At 52.4% G+C, this 17,045-nt stretch overlaps 1 protein-coding gene and 1 long non-coding RNA gene across 2 annotated transcripts; one reads left to right on the forward strand and one right to left on the reverse strand.

Moving 5' to 3' along the window:
* Positions 1-1,983: 1,983 nt before the first annotated feature.
* On the reverse strand, positions 1,984-11,251 carry LOC137844707 (uncharacterized). Its single transcript, XR_011090001.1, has 3 exons — positions 11,123-11,251; positions 7,342-9,832; positions 1,984-2,123 (listed from the first exon to the last, which is right to left on the reverse strand). It is a non-coding gene; the product is annotated as an uncharacterized lncRNA (long non-coding RNA).
* Positions 11,252-15,841: 4,590 nt separating this feature from the next.
* LOC137844696 (feather keratin Cos1-1/Cos1-3/Cos2-1-like) lies at positions 15,842-16,727 on the forward strand. Its single transcript, XM_068661235.1, has 2 exons — positions 15,842-15,975; positions 16,353-16,727. The coding sequence occupies exon 2, from the start codon at positions 16,373-16,375 to the stop codon at positions 16,676-16,678; it is 306 nt and encodes a 101-aa protein (XP_068517336.1). The 5' UTR covers positions 15,842-15,975; positions 16,353-16,372; the 3' UTR covers positions 16,679-16,727.
* Positions 16,728-17,045: the final 318 nt, after the last annotated feature.

Consider the following 17,045-nt stretch of genomic DNA (forward strand, 5'->3'; position numbering starts at 1 on the left):
AGTAGGCACAGAGCTCTGCTGTGCTGTACAGAGCTGTGCTGTCCACATCCTTTGGCACGTGGTAGTGTGCATGTGGCAAGTCTGTAGGAGTGAAGCAACGTGTTGTTGTTCGATGAATAGAGCTCTCCATTTCAAAGAAGAATTACACAAAATCCCAGAAAATCTCCAAAGAAAACAATGCCAGTGAATCTCAGCAGGAGCAGGATCTGCAGCATGTGCCTTGCCCTGACAAGTGGTCTGTCTTATGTTCCTTGGTGAGCTCCACCACAACCACTCTCTTACTCCCCCTCATCAGAAGAGGGTGAGAAGAAAAAAAAATAATATAAGGGAAAAGTAAGAGAGAGAAATAAGCAAGGGCTGCACAGAAGCACAGAGAGAAAAGAAAATTATTCTCTACTTCCCCTCAAAAAGTGATGTTTGGCCATCTCCTGGCAAGCAGGGCCTCAATACTCATAGCGATTGTTTGGGAGGACAGATGTCTTCATAATGAGAGCTCCCCGCTTTCCTTCCCCTTTGCCGCCTTTTATTGCTGAGTGTGACATCACATGGAATGGAATATCCCTTTGGATGATATGGGTCAGCTGCCATGGTGATGTCCCCTCCCTTCTTTTGCCAACCCTCCACTTCCTGGCTTTGGAGGTGTTGGAGAAAGAATCTTGATGTTGTGCCAGCGCTGGTCCATAATTGCCCAAACATTGTTGCGATGGCAGTGGAGTTCTAGCTCTAAGTGCAGAGCACAGCACCCTAGGGGCTACTGTGGGGAATGTTATTTCTGTCCCAGACAGTCCCAGTACAGCTCCATAAATCAGGGACAACTCTTTGGGCCTGACTATTCAGCCAGTTTCTAACCCAATGAAGCATGCGCCAGTCCAAGCCATGAGCAGCCAGTTTCTTGAGGAGAATGCTGTGGGAAACGGTGTCAAAAGCCTTGCTGAAGTCAAGGTAGACCACATCCACAGCCTTTCCCTCATCCACCCAGAGCGTCACAGAGTGTAATAGAAGGAGATCAGGTTCGTCAAGCAGGACCTGCCTTTCATAAACTCATGCTGACTGGGCCTGATCGCCTTCCAGCCCACTCCTTCTCAATTTTCCACATTGCAGCTAACAGCCAGCTAACTCTCCTTCCTTCCTTTTCTCTTTCCTTACTGTACATGCATCTTTCCATTTATTAAATTCATTCCTTAAGGGATTTGGATTGTGGTGTATTGAGCTTAGCCATTGCTGCTTTGCATCTTGCCTTCCATTTCCAAGAAAACCCTTTCACAGTGGGGCCCATTTCTCAAGGGAACCATTCATTATTCTAACACAAGGCTCCTGCTGACTACACCCAGCTCTGTCTCCCAACACTACAGAGCACTGGCAGGTTCTCTAGGGATCCTTGGCGGAATGAGGACTGGCCACAGGTCGTGGTTGTAATTAGGGATGTATTATTACATAATAAATTACTAGAAATACTAAAAATTACTACAAAATCCTAAAGCTTACTACAAATAAATTGCTAGTTTGATTACTAGCTTGATAACACCAATGCCCTTTCTCGCCACAATGGTGGGTATCTCAGCATGCTGGGGCCAGTGAGAGGGAGAGACAAGGAGGCAGGGGTGCACATTAACAGCCCCTTCCACATGATGAATATTTGCCTTTCTGTTGGTTATGCTAACCACACTGCCAGGCATCAGGAGCAGGGGCTGCTGGCTCACCACAAGCCCCAGGTGTCCTTGCTGGGCAGGCTCAGCTCAGAGCGCTATGCAAACTGTGATGAGACGGAACTGCACCTCACAGCACCCGCACCTTCCTGTATAAAGCTGCAAGCTGAGGGCACCAGTGTGGGCTCAGTGCACACAGGTAGACAGCGCTGTCCTGGAGCTTGGCATCTTGTACGTGGAGAAGCACCTGGGAGTTCTCCATGGAGAGCACAGAGGAGATCCTCTCAGAATGCACATGAGGCTTGAACTTGCTCACCTGCAGCAAGAACTGAGGGGACTGGGTCAGGCGCTGCTGGTACCAGAAGATATAGGGAGCAGAGTAGCTGGTGGAGAAATTGCAGTGCAGAGTAGCGTTGTGTCCCACCTGGATGGCAGTTTCTTGGGCAAACTGCACCACAGAGTCCTTCTGTGCATGACCTGCAAAGCCAGAACAGCATCTCAGCACTGCTTGAAGATGTATCTGTTCTCCCCCTCTCTCTCCTGTGTCTATCAGCTCACCAACTTGTTCACTGTCCCCACTCTCCATCTCCCTTTTCATGGGCTATAGAATGCTGAGCTAAGTACACATGCACTCTTCTTTCTGCAGGTGTTATTCAATTCCCATAACCAAGTCTGTCAGCTTACCTACTTTTTAGGAGTATCTCACCAGGATTTGAGTCCTTATGTACCTGTGAACAATGCATGTATGAATGCTAGGCATCTGCAAAGGAAAAGTGTAGAAGCTTATTCATCCCTGTACACTCGTTGCTCCTGACGTCTCCCAGACTGTCTCCCGTACTGGTCTGCAGCCCCTGCTCTCCCTACAGAAAACACTTCCAGTTCTTCCAGGAGGAAGGAGTCCAATTTCCCCCCTCCAGAAATGATGGGCTGCCATCTTGACCCTAGCTTGCCCTGCCTCAAAGTCACATCTCACCAAAGTCTGACAGTGCCAACAGGGCTGCCAGGAAAAGCAGGACCATGTCACGCTCTCGCCTTCACAGGGTGCCCACGTAGTGCCTGGAAAGAGGGAGCTCAAGCTTGCAAGTTCACTTCCCCCTCTGCCAGCTCAAAGCAGCCTCTAAACCTCAGCACAGAGGGTGGAGCAAAGCTCTCCCCCTGCTGCTCCTTGGGGCTCACCTCTGCCCTAGCAAGGCTCTCAAGAGAGGGATGGACTAGTGGCTAAAGCAGTCAGAAAGGAATCCAGCCAATCTTTGCCGTGCCCTAGGATCCCCATGGCCAGCCAGAAGTGTTCCAGCACAGGGAGCGTCACACTTGTGCAGTTAGCTCACAGCTGAAAGCCTGTGAAGGCTAGGACATTTCACTTGGTCAGCTGGAAGGCAAAAGGACACCAACATGGCCACTGTGTGCTTCCCTCTTTTTGCCCCTTCTGGCAGGTGGGCAGCCCCAGCAAGGGGCAAGTGTCCCCAGTGGCCTCCCCCTCCCATCCAGAACCCGGCCAGACACAGAGACCTGCACCCACCTCTGCTGTCAATGAAGATGGGATTGCTTCCCCCACCCCTCTTCCACCCAATCCCCTGGGAGAGCCACACATTATCTGGCAGGGAAGGACGCCCCACCACAGCCCTCTGCTCAGCAGTCAGCACCTCTGCACACACAGACGGGAGTGAATCCTGCAACAAGGGCAGACCTTCAGCAGCGCGGGCTAGTGCAGCAAACCCCTCAGTGACTCAGTCCTTTGGCAAGATCCAAGGTTCCAACACGTGTCATTAGAGTGAGTGACCAGAACAGATATTTGTTGTATTGCCAGGACGTCATCTCAGCGCCAGAGGTCCTGGATTTGGGCTTAGGAAGAAACCAGTACAACAAGCTCTTGGAAAAAAGACCACTAAAGAGAATGGAGGAAACCCAATGTGGCTGTTCTGATGCTCCCTCGGGCCCGTGCTGTTTAACTCCAGGCCCTGCAAGGGGACTTCCAAGCACCGGCAGCGACCCCACGCGGCCCGACTGTGGCTGTGCCCCCGCCTCGCCCACGCCCCACCTGCCCGGCCCCACGCCCTGCGGGGCACCCCCTGATGCCTCCAGCTGCACAGGCCGTTGGCTGCCTTTGCTGCAAGGGCGCGCTGCTGGCTCGTGTGTGGCTGGGTGCCTCCTGCACCCAAAAGCCTTTCCTGAGGGTTTGCTTCCTTGGCAGCCAGCCCCCATCCTGAATTACTCTGGGGGCTCTTCCTGCCCAAGAGGAAAATCCTTTTCTTGGCTCCTTTGCACCAAAATGAGGTTCTGGTCAGCCCCTTTCTCCAGCCAGCCTGTGTTCTCCACAACACATTTGTGACCTACGCTGTCACCACCTGTGTGCCCTGGTTGGGGACCATGCACAAACTCACCGAGGGTGCCCTCCTTCCGACTGCTTGTGGCCCTAATGAAAGCATTCAGCAGGACTGGGTGTCTGGCACTGCCAGCTGCTACTCAGGCAGAAGGTGCCCTCCACGCCAAAGCTGCAGGCTCAGGCCTCCGGGAAGGGCTCTCAGGAGCTATGAACACTGTGCCAGACAGTCAGCCATACTGAAGACTCCAAATGCTGAGAATTCATTTGGCACAAGGGGGAGTGGGGGGGACACAGAAATTACTCTTGCTATTGTGTGATCCCTTTGCTGTGATATTCTACACATGGAGGAGTTCGCCTTAACCCTCAGGCGAACCAGCCAGTCCAGGCAGAACCAGCCATGGGAATCTGTCCCCTCTGCGATGCATTTCTGAGACAATGCTGGCAGGCCTTTATAGACAGGTGTGAGGAGATGGGCCTGGCACTGGCATTGACTCACAGATGAACCTGGCAGTGTCCAGGGGTGGAAATCTCTGACTGACAGGCACTCTCAGGAGCCTTACAGCAGTCTGCTTCTCCTATACATCCCAAGGTCATCGATGGACAGCCACGCTGAGGCACTCCAAACATTGTTACCCTGAATTAAACCAAGGATCCAAACTGTCCTGATTCGGTCCTTGTTGGGGCCTGAATTCTGCAGGAACAAAGGGTGATTGTTGCAGTGTGAGGAAAAGGAGGGCTCAGGAGAAAGGGGCTGTGTTTCAGTGTCTCTTCCCTGCACACACCTCTGAGAGGCTGGTGCCATCTCCGTTCAGAATATACCAGAATAGTCTCAGAATATACCAGGATGTGCTGCGTAATCCCAGAATTACCAAGATATAAAAAGGGACCCTGGTGGGGGTGAGGTGCGCGCCATTGATGGAGCTGAGACTCCCCGGCTGCCCAGCGCTGTTTTGCTTGCTGTTGCTTACTCAATAAATTCCTTTCTATTATTAATGCAATGCTATCTGAAAATTAATTAAGGGGGCAACTTATAACAGTATTAGCCCCTGCGCAGCTCTCACGCTGGGACTGAGACATTCTACGCATAACACATCTATTGCCTGGGTTAGAGCAATAATCAATAGGTGCTCCTGAGCCAGAACTATCTCCTGGCTAACACTGAAGTCTGAGATGAAGGAGCATATTCACAATTTGGAGATTCACCTTTGTCTTGGAAACGACAAAATCCGTCTGGAGAACAAGTGAAATTTTTGATTCATCTTTCCTATTCCTGAGCTTTCGTGCTGCAATATGAGCAGCAGAAAACATCAACAAAAAGCGTCTTCCATTTTTTTTCTCATTCGGATTCTCAAACTGGTATTTAACAGCTGTTTGTTCAGCCCCAGGCATGTTCCCAGGCAAGAACCAGAGGGAAAGCACTGTTCCTGCAGAGGTGTTCAATGTCTCCAGAGAATCCTTGGGGCAGTGATCCCGGGGGTAGATCAGACCCTTTCTGAGACAAGGCAGAGGCTGGTGCTGCCTTCCCTGAGAGCACAGAGAAAAGAGGGCCCATGGCTGTCCCCTGCTGGGAGCTGCCTGGGCCAAGCTTTTCTTTCTCCAGGTTGCGTTGCTTCTTGCTCTTGCAAACAGACAGAAGAGCTTCCTGAAGCCTGGGGACATCAAAACACCATATTCAACATGGTTTTGAGACGGAGGAAGGTTCATCAGCACAGCCTCGATTCTCCTGTCTGGCCTTGGCATTTGCAGCCTGCAGGATGCCTGGCTTGTCCCAGACACGCACCAGGTTGTCCCAGACACGCAATCCCACACTGCTGCAGGAGCTGGTCACTATGACACTGCTTCCTGTGCAGGGACTGAGGATGATCATACATGCCTCCAGCTCCCCTGAGGAGACATCAACGAACTCAGTGGGTTGTAAGTCTTCATTTATCTCTTGCTCTGATTGCTTACTGTGAAGAACATGGAGAGCATGGCCTTTGGCACTAGGGGCTGCTCTATTTTTCCTGTCCCTCAGGCACAGGCTTTGGACATGGACTGGCTGGAGGTCTGCAGATAACCTGGTGGCTGGGATGCAAATCCATTGCTATTGACTGACTCATTGAAGAGAGGGAAGTACCCTGTAAATCTCTGTCAGAACTACATCTAGGGGTCTCTGGCCTGGGCTAGCCAGGGCTCAAAGCAAGCAGCTTTATCATGGGCTTGAAGGAATTTACTCACCCTGGGGATGAGGGGCTGAGGGCAAGCCCCCAGGGGAGTTCTGTTTCCCAGCAGGCTCTGCCCTAGTCTGGCAGCCCAAAAAGGGAGGAAAGTAGAGCACTGTGGCCCATGTCAACCAGTCAAGGTCAGCCCTCTCTGCACAGCCAAAGACATCAGGCTGTTTGGGAAAGAGGATTGGGCTGGTAGATCCCGGAGTGAACAGGGGAAACAGCACAGCCAGGGGAGAGTTGAGTGCCCCATCCCAGAGCTCTGCCTTGCACAGACACATCCCCTCCACATCCAGAGTTGTTGCTCAGCCAGGGCAGCTCTGTGCACCAGGGTGTCACGCACAGCACAGAGGTACAAGGCGCTGTCAGAGAGCTCGACTTCCTTCAGATGCAGAACACTGGATTTCCCCTTAGTGTTCAGCTCCGTGGTGAAACGGTCCTTCTGCTTGGTGCCTGCTATTACTTGATGTGTAATCAGCTGAGGGGCTTGTCCCTTCTTTTGCTTGTACCAGAGCAAGCCATTAAAGTTGGAGGTTTCATATGTGCAATTTGTCTGGAAGGTGTTTCCCTGCTCCACGGTGACTTGTCCTTCTTCCTGGGTGACGGACACCTGCCCCATGGTTTCTGGAAGAAAGAGAAGGTCAGCAGCTCTGTAGAAAAGTCTCCAGGCAGCCAAACAGGAGTGAATTCAGACATGTGGGAGATAAGTTTCCCAGGAGTGAGCCCAGCCTGTGCACACAAGGAAGAGGACTTTGGAGGAACAAATCAGACAGAAGACAGACTGGACACCCTGGTAATGTCCATGGGAGGAGAGCTTTCATGTCCTGTATTGACTTGGACACAATCTGTTTTTTTCTATAGGAAAGGGAGAAATGAGGGACTGCAGAGACTGATGAAACCTTCTCTGGTGACAGTAGGTGGACCAGAAGAGAGAGGCAGAAAAGACATGGACTGAAAGGACGAGAGAAGCAGGAGAGGTCTCTTCTCCATCTCCTCATTCCAAATTTTGAAGAATAACAGTATCATGATAGAAACCGGCCAAGAACCAGAAACAGGAGACAACATTTACCAACATTTTCCCTGTGATTCAAAAGCTGTTCCCCACATAAACGTGGTAAGGCTTCCTGGGGAAAGCAGATTTATACCTTGATTAAAAGCCAGCACTTACCCAGCAGTTGCCCCAGGAAGGCAGTGAGGATGAGATACCTACGGTGCATGCTGAGACCGACCCTCTTGTTTGCTGTGGGAGAGAGAGTCAGAAAAGCACCTCCCAGCCCCAAGAGAACAGAGCTCAGGAAATGACCCTGCTGGGGGAACAGGAGGAGATTCAGCAAAGATAAATTTTCTGTTCTGACTGTGCCCCAAATGCTCCCTGGGGTTTCTCCCTCCTCCAGCAGGAGCAACCTCTGAGGGTTGTCACAGTCAGGGATCCTGGGAACTCTGGGAGCCGCATCATGTGCAGGGGCTGCTCTTGTCTCCTCTCCCAGTGGGGTCCTCACTTCCCCAGCTACATCTGCCTTCTCTTCTTCACACACACTGCTTGGCCATGGCTGATGTCAGGGCTGTCTTCTCCACTGAGCTTGTGCACCTTCACCTGGGGTCCTCAGCTGCATGGGGATGTTTCTGTTTCCTGTGGGAGGACAAGACACTTTGATTTCTCTTTCACATCCCCAGAAAGAAGGGAGGAATCATGCTATGCAGCAGCCCAGGGTTTCTGGCTGTGTCCTGTTCTGGTGGGATAACCTAGCATTTGCAAGAGGAACGGGGCTCCATTGGGTTGTTGGGTGGCACAAGCCCAGAGGGGACAAGGACAACCTGTTCCATAGGGCAAGGGGTGAGGAGTCAGCAGGGAAAAGGATGTGGGTTCAGTGGGTCACATGCATTTACAATGATGGGCCACAGGGGGCACCCACCCGGGGCCACATCCCCAGCGGTTTCTGCTTCCCTGATGCTTGGGCTCCCTCTATCACCACCCCTAACACCTTGTCTGGCTTGGCTGCACCTGGCTAGTTGCGTTGTCTTCCCCCATACCTCCCTCAGTACACCTCAAATGTAGAATTCTCAGACACACAAAGGAATGTCACTCCAAGTCCTGCAGCCCCCAACTGTTCCTTTTATACCCCCCAAGCAGCGTGAACGTTCTCCCCCTATCCAAAAATATTTACCGCATGAAGCAGTGAATCCTCTTCACTGCCTGTGTTTTCCTGAAACAGATGGAGATTTTTTGTGGAGAAGTTTGGGATCTGCATGGCAGCTCACCTGAGTAGGCACAGAGCTCTGCTGTGCTGTACAGAGCTGTGCTGTCCACATCCTGAGCCCAAGATCTTGTCCCCATATCTGTTCTTCATACCTTGTACCCAGATCTGCTCCCCACACCTGCTCCCTAGAGCTGGATCCCACAGAGCTCTTCCCAGTACAGAGTTCCCAGATCGGGTTCCCATGACCCGGGCATGAACACCTGGTCTGCAGATCTGCTCCCACAGACCTGCTGCCCAGACCTGATCCTTAGATCTGGATCACAGCTCTTGGCCCCATATAGCCCAGTAGATTGCAACAGCTTGCCAGTGAGGGGCACTGTGGTTTCCGGAGGCCAGCCATGGCTGGCTGGTGGGGGTCCACCACCGCACTTGGGAGATTCCAGCAGCTTGCCGGCAAGGGTCCACCGTAGCTCCTGGAGAGCCAGGCATGGCTCTTCGGTGCGAGTCTGCTGTGGCACTTGGGAAACCACTGCTGATCATTAGCGGGGGTCCGCTGCCACGCCCTCAGTCCGACGCAGGTCACTGGCAGGGTTCCGCTGCCACACCCGGGAGACCACAGCAGCTCGCCAGTGAGGTTGCGCTGCAGCTCCTGGAGGCCTGCTGCAGCTGGCAGACCTGGTCCCAAGACGTGCTCCACCAGGACCTGCTCCCTACACCTTCTCCTCACACCTGTTCCACAGATCTGGTCCCTAGACATGCTCGCTAGAGCTGCTCCCCAGAGCTGGCTCCACAGACCTGCTCATATGACCTGCTCTGCACACCTGTTCCACCTATCTGGTCTTGAGAACTGCTCCCCAGACTGGTTTCCCAGAGGTGGTCCCCAGAGTTGTTTCCCAGAAGTGGTCTGCAGACCTGCTCCCCAGATCTGTTCTTCAGTTCTGCTCTCACAAACCTGGTATCCAGACCTGCTCTTCACACCTGGTCTCCAGTTCTACCCCCAAGATCTGGTCTCCAGAGCTAGTTCACAGACGTGGTCCCCACTCCTGGTGCCCAGACATGGTTCCCGAATCTGGTCCCCAGACCTGTACTCCTGAGAGCTGGTCTCCTGACCCGGTCATCAGAGTGGGTGCCCAGGGCTGCTCCTCAGAGTTAGTGCCCAGGACTGATTCCTAGACCAGGTTCCCAGATCAGCTCTCCAGACCTTCTCCCCACACCTCTTCCGCAGATCTGGTCCCCAGAAGTGCTCACTGCACATGGCAGTGAGCATGTGGCAAGTCTGTAGGAGTGAAGCAATGTGTTGTTTGATGAATAGTTTTCCATTTCTAAGAAGAATCACAAAAAATCCCAGAAAATCTCCAAAGATAACAATGCCAGTGAATCTCAGCAGGAACGGGATCTGCAGCAAGTGGTCTGTCTTATGTTCCTTTTGTGAGCTCCACCACAACCACTCCCTCACTCTCCCTCATCAGAAGAAGAAGCGGAAAAGAAAGAAATTTGGTATAAAGCAAAAGTAAGAGAAGAAAATAAGCAAAGGCTGCATGGAAGCACAGAGAGAAAAGAAAATTATCCTCTACTTCCCCTCAAAAAGTGAGGTTTGGCCGTCTCCTGGCAAGCAGGGCCTCAATACTCATAGCGATTGTTTGGGAGGACAGATGTCTTCATAATGAGAGCTCCCCGCTTTCCTTCCCCTTTGCCGCCTTTTATTGCTGAGTGTGACATCACATGGTATGGAATATCCCTTTGGATGGTATGGGTCAGTTGCCCTGGCGATGTCCCCTCCTGCCTCTTTCCCACCCTCCACTTCCTGGCTTTGGAGGTGTTGGAGAAAGAATCTTGATGTTGTGCCAACACTGGAGTTCTAGCTCCAAGTGAAGAGCACAGCACTCTAGAGACTACTGTGGAGAATGTTAATTCTGTCCCAGGCAGTCCCAGTACAGCTTCATAAATCAGGGTTCCCAGCTTCAGGAAAAAAAAAAAAAAAAAAAAAAGCCTATGCTATTCCCTTTTTCTTTGAGAGTTTGGCTCCATTTGACTTTTGAATATATCACCTAGCAATGCAATTTGAATAGACAGCTAAATACAAAGATTAGACGTATTCTAATATGAACTCACTGTGTAGTATCCTAAGAGTAAAAATCACTCCCCTGTACAGGGAGACCCTGGCCCAACATGGGACCCTTCCTCTCTGAGGATGTGCAGAAGGAAAAGTGCAGATGCTTATTCATCCCTGTACACTCGTTGCTCCTGACATCTGCCAGACTGTCTCCCGTACTGGTCTGCAGCCCCTGCTCTCCCTGCAGAAAACACTTCCAGTTCTTCCAGGGAGGCAGGACTCCAATTTCCCCCCTCCAGAAATGTTGGGATGCCATCTGGCCCCTAGCTTGCCCTCCTGAATGTCACATCTCACCAAAGTCTGACAGTGCCAACAAGGCTGCCAGGAAAAGCAGGATCATGTCACGCTCTCGCCTTCACAGGGTGCCCACATAGTGCCTGGAAAGAGGGAGCTCAAGCTTGCGAGTTCACTTCCCCCTCTGCCAGCTCAAAGCAGCCTCTAAACCTCAGCACAGAGGGTGGAGCAAAGCTCTCCCCCTAGTCTCAAGACTAGTGGTTAAAGCAGTCAGAAAGGAATCCAGCCAATCTTTGCTTTTGCCTAGGATCCCCATGGCCAGCCAGAAGTGTTCCAGCACAGGGAGCGTCACACTTGTGCAGTTAGCTCAAAACTGCAGGCCTGTGAAGGCTAGGACATTTCACCTGGTCAGCGGTAAGGCAAAAGGGCAACGACATCGCCCCTGTCTGCTTCCCTCTTCTGGCCCCTTCTGGCAGGTGGGCAGCCCCAGCAAGGGGCAAGTGTCCCCATTGGCCTCCCTCTGCCATCCAACCTGCAAGGGGACTTCCAAGCAACGCCAGGATGCCCACGTGGCTCCGGCTGTGGCTGTGTCTCTGGCAGGCTGGTGCCATCTCCGTTCAGCTGCACCCAGACTCCAGACCCTTTCAGCAGAACCAAAGTGCCTTGGAGGGGCCGGGCTGGCGGGGGAACCCCCGCGGCTCCTCGTAAGACTTGTTCTCCAGACCCCTCACCAGCTTCGTTGCTCTTCTCTGCACTTGCTCAGGCTCCTCCATGCCCTTCTTGTAGTGAGGGGCCCAAAACTGAACACAGTACTCGAGGTGCAGCCTCACCAGAGCCGAGTACAGGGGGACGATCACTTCCCATGACCTGCTGGCCACACTGCTTCTGATACAAGCCAGGATGCTGTTGGCCTTCTTGGCCCCCTGAGCACACTGCTGGCTCATATTCAGCCGACTATCAACCAATACTCCCAGGTCCTTCTCTGCCAGGCAGCTTTCCAAGCACTCATCTCCCAGCCTGTAGCTCTGCTTGGAGTTGTTGTGCCCCAGGTGCAGGACCCGGCACTTGGCCTTGTTGAACTTCATACGGTTGGCCTCAGCTCATCCAAATCATTCTGCAGAGCCTTCCTTCCTCGAGCAGATTGACACATGCACCTAACTTGGTGTCATCTGAAAACTTACTGAGGGTGCACTCGATCCTCTCTTCCACATCATCAATAAAGATATTAAAGAGAACTGGCTCTAGTACTGAGCCCTGGGGGACGCCACTAGTGACTAGCCTCCAGCTGGATTTGACTCCATTCAAGGCCAATAGGCCTTGGTCAAAAGGCACGTCCAGGTCAGCAGGGGGCGTAACAGCGAAAGCCTTCGACGGCTGTAGCAGCAGCGGGGCCAGTGGCATAGATTGTGGCCCCACGTGGCTCTTTAAAGCCTCAGAGACTGCTTGCCAGGTGCCGAGCAATCCCACTGCAACCTTGTCGTTTTTAGTAGCAGAGTCACACACCTTGACCTCAATTTGGTCCCATATTTCAGGATCATAAACCGTCTGATTGTTAATAAGGAGAATAAGATGTAAGGTTACCAGGACTGTCTTTGTTCCAAAGGACGTATGATTCCCCATAATGCGCAACTGCTTACCAGCAAGGGGCAGTTGTGTGCACAGGTCCGCTTCTTTCAGCTTTATCTTCTTTCCAGCTCTGGTGCGCCTATTTCCAGCAACTTTCTGTACGAGCTTCTTTGAGCAGTTTGCTGAGTTTGGCCAAACCTATCTTCATGAGGAGATCAGTGTGCCTGTTCCAGTCCTGGTCTCCGTTCTGCTAGCCTGTTCCTTTTCATTCCTTCTTTCTGCTCCTTTACTAATGACATAACTTCATCGTGTTGCCTTCTTTTTTTTCTTTTTTCTTTTTTTTTTCAATCTTGAGGGCAGGCTCCCCTCTTACACCCTTCTCTCCACAGCAGTTCTTTTCAAAACAATTTTTAATTGGTCAAACAACTTTGAATATAACAACAACAGCAAACACCCAGAAATTTCCATGCCTTAAGGGCTGGAGAACAAGAAAACCCAGACTGCATGGAGTCTCCTGAATCACCCTTCTTTGTTCCCTCTAAATTCTTTTACATTCCTGATGGACTCATCGTTAGGAGTCTAATGTTATCATTAATCACGGGGCTTGCCAACCCCCATGGCCACACTCCCACATCTCCCCCTTCTTTATTAATATCTACCATTTTCTCGACTCGAATTACCACTCCATATGTAACACCAGCAAGGGGCAAGAATCCCCAGTGGCCTCCCCCTCCCATCCAGAACCCAGCCCCAGACACAGAGGTCTGCACCCACCTCTGCTGTCAATGAAGATGGGATTGCTTCCCCCACCCCTTCCCCACAACCCCCTTGGAAAAGCCACGTTCTCTCAAGTTGGCAGGGAAGGACGCCCCACCACAGCGCTCTGCTCAGCAGTCAGCAGCTCTGCACACACACACAGGAGTGAATCCTGCACCAAGGGCAGACCTTCAGCAGCGCGGGCTAGTGCAGCAAACTCCTCTACAACTCAGTCCTTTGGCAAGATCCAAGGTTCCAATATGTGTCATTAGAGTGAGTGACCAGCACAGATATTTGTTGTATTGCCAGGACATCATCTCAGCACCAGAGGTCCTGGATTTGGGCTTAGGAAGAAACCTGTACAACAAGCTCTTAAAAAGAGACCACTAAAGAGAATGGAGGAAACCCAGTGTGGCTGTTCTGAGGCTCCCTCGGGCCCATGCTGTTTAACTCCAGGCCCTGCAAGGGGACTTCCAAGCACCGGCAGCGACCCCACGCGGCCCGACTGTGGCTGTGCACCCGCCTCGCCCACGCCCCACCTGCCCGGCCCCACGCACTGCGGGACACCCCCTGATGCCTCCAGCTGCACAGGCCGTTGGCTGCCTTTGCTGCAAGGGCGCGCTGCTGGCTCGTGTGTGGCTGGGTGCCTCCTGCACCCAAAAGCCTTTCCTGAGGGTCTGCTTCCTTGGCAGCCAGCCCCCACCCTGAATTACTCTGGGGGTGCTTCCTACCCAAGAGGAAAATCCTTTTCTTTGCTCCTTTGCACCAAAATGAGGTTCTGGTCAGCCCCTTTCTCCAGCCAGCCTGTATTCTCCACAACACATTTGTGACCTACACAGTCACCACCTGTGTGCCCTGGCTGGGGACCATGCACAAACGAGGGTGCCCTCCTTCGGTCTGCTTGTGGCCCTAATGAAAGCATTCAGCAGGACTAGGTGTCTGGCACTGCCAGCTGCTACTCAGGCAGAAGGTGCCCTCCACGCCAAAGCTGCAGGCTCAGGCCTGCGGGAAGGGCTCCCAGGAACTATGAAAACTGTGCTTAATGGGCAGCCATGCTGAAGCACTCCAAACACTGAGCATTCCTCTGGTGCAAGGCGTGGATCAATTTACTCTTGCCACTGTGTGATCCCTTTGCTGTGAAATCCCACATGTGGAGGAGTGACAGTTGTCCCTTTGCCTTCAGGAGAACCAGTCTAACATGGGGTGCATGAGAATCTGCCTGCTTTCCGATGTATTTCTGAGACAATGCTGGCAGGCCTTTATAGACAAGTGAGAGGAGATAGGCCTGGCTTCAGCACTGACTCCCAGGAGGACCTGGCAGTGTCTACGGGTGGAAATCTCTGACTGACAGACACTATCAGGAGCCTTACAGCAGTCTGCTTCTCCTGTACATCCCAAGGTCAACTATGGACAGCCACTCAGAGGCACTCCAAACGTTGCTATCCTGAATTAAACCAAGGATCCAAACTGTCCTGATATGGTCCTTGTTTGGGCCTGAAGATGGCAGGAACAGAGGGTGATTGTTGCAGCGGGACAAAAAGGAGGGCTCAGGAGAAAGGAGCTGTATTTTCCAGTGCCTCTTCCCTGCACACACCTCTGAGAGGCTGGTGCCATCTGCGTTCAGCTGCTCTCAGGCTCCTACTGACAATGGGAACCCGCTCCCCTGCAGGACTCATGCACAGAGCACAGGAGAGTGCTACAACTGTGCACATTCCCTCATGATAAAGGGGAAACAAGGACACAGTCACGTGCTCATCTATACCTGCATGGAGTCCTGGACAAATCTCTGCACCCACGTGCCTTCACACAAAGCTAGCTGCACAGTGGTTGTCACAAGACAAGAGCAGATGTGTGAACAAAAGCAACCGGGCACTCAGGTGAGTGCACAAGGTGAGCCTACAAGGACAGGTGCTATATTATGAACCTCGTTGTCATAGTACCTGGGGTTGGTGGGACTGTGAAGCTCAAGGGCAGCCTTGGCTGCAGTTACTGTGAAATGGTGGAATTTAGGTTCATGAGCACAGTGAGGAGGAAGCACAAGAAACTTGCTGCCCTGGACTTCTGGAGAGCAGACTTTGGTCTGCTCAGGCATCTTCTTGGTAGAGTACCATGATACAAAGCCCTGAGGGGACATGGGCCCAAGAAGGCTGGTTAATATTCAAGGATCATCTCCTCCAAGTTCAGGAGTGATGCATCCCACCAAAGAAGGAGTCAGGCAAAATGCCAGGATACCTGCATGGATGAACATGGAGCAACTGGCTGAACTCAAACATGACAGAGAAGGCCATAGAGGGTAGGAGCAAGGACAGGTAAACTGGAAAGAATATAGATACATAGTCTGATGACGAAAGATAGGAATCTAGTTAGGAGAGCTAAATCAAAGCCAGAATTGAATTTGGCCAAGGAAAGAAGCTTTGTTTCCATGCTTGTCTGCCTTGAAAGAAGCACATCCAGAATGTGGCGGGAGGTGATTCACGGCCTGTGCTCCACTTCAGTGAGACCTGACCTGGGGTGCTGTGTTCAGCTTTGGGGCTCCCAGCACGAGAAAGATATATACATGTTCAAGTGGGTTCAGAGCAGAGCCATGAAGATGATCAGAGGGGACCCATCCAGCACTTCCAGTGAGTCTTCTGCCCTCACTGATACATTCCTGCCCTAGAAGTCCTTGGACGTTTCATCCCAGCACTCTAAAGAAATCATCACTGCAGAATGGCCATGGCCTAGATCTGCAAATGAAAAGGCAGCAGTGCAGGAAACCAGCAGACAGCCCATATCATTTGTTGGGATGGTTTGAATTCAAGATGAGCTTGTCAGAAAATTGTTACCTCTGCCAAGGGTGCCTCTGGGCCTGCGGCAATGAAGTACCAGTATAAAAGGCAGCCCAGCTCTCTGCTCTCTCATCCAATTCTGTTGCCTCATCCTCCTTGGTAACCAGGTGAGTCTGAAGCCCTCTCTTCTCCTCTTCTCAAGTAGAAGGGATCTTGCATTAATAGACATCTCATCTGGTGGTGGTTCAGAGCTATGCTGGGCCTTGGAGTTCCTTCCCATGGGAGAGGGGTGGAGAGAGACGTTCTGTGTAGAGAGAGGCTGGGACACGGTGCAGAGGCAGCCTTTTGGGTTATATGCAACGTGATTGTCTCATTAGATCAGCCTGCGCTTAGAAGGCCCCTGTCAGTACAAGGCAATGAAGACCATGAACCTCCTGGCATAGCCTCCACATCCACCCTCACCAGTTGCCTTAGCTCCTTTGTGGTGGGATAATGGGGCTGCTCCTCACCATATGCTCTGCTTCCTCTCTGCCCTCTCTCCCAGGTGCATCTCCAGCCCAAGACATGTCCTGCTACAACCAGTGCCTGCCATGCCGGCCCTGTGGCCCGACCCCGCTGGCCAGCAGCTGCAACGAGCCCTGCGTCAGGCAGTGCCAGAACTCCACCGTCGTCATTGAGCCCTCTCCCGTAGTGGTGACCCTGCCCGGCCCCATCCTCAGCTCCTTCCCGCAGAACACCGTTGTGGGATCCTCCACCTCTGCTGCCGTTGGCAGCATCCTCAGCTGTGACGGAGTCCCCATCACCTCCGGGTGCTGTGATCTCTCGGGCATTTCCAGCCGCTACTGTGGCAGAAGATGCCTGCCCTGCTAAAGCCACTGCCCATGGCCCTGGGGTTCCAGCACGACCATGGTGCTGGACAACAGAAGGAGGAGTCTTCATGCAATTGCTTTCAAAATGACGGACCTTCCTCACCTCCTCTGGCAAACATTGGCAGGAGCCTGACCAGGGGCTACCCTGAGATTTCTGAAAACTCGGCCCATGTCTCTCAGTAGGCCCTGGAGATCCCTGCACTGAAGGGCCTCTGCTCAGAGTGACCTCCTTTTCCTCTGTACACTCTTTAAAGTTTCCGGCAACCCAGCCTTGGCTGTAGATGTTTCTTCCCTCTGCGTATGCCCTCCTGAGCCGCCCAGCAAGAATTGTCTTGCCCTTGGTGGGTATAAGATGGGTGTTTAAGGAG

The sequence above is a fragment of the Anas acuta genome, chromosome 25 (genome assembly GCF_963932015.1).
Source record: "Anas acuta chromosome 25, bAnaAcu1.1, whole genome shotgun sequence".
NCBI lineage: Eukaryota > Metazoa > Chordata > Aves > Anseriformes > Anatidae > Anas > Anas acuta.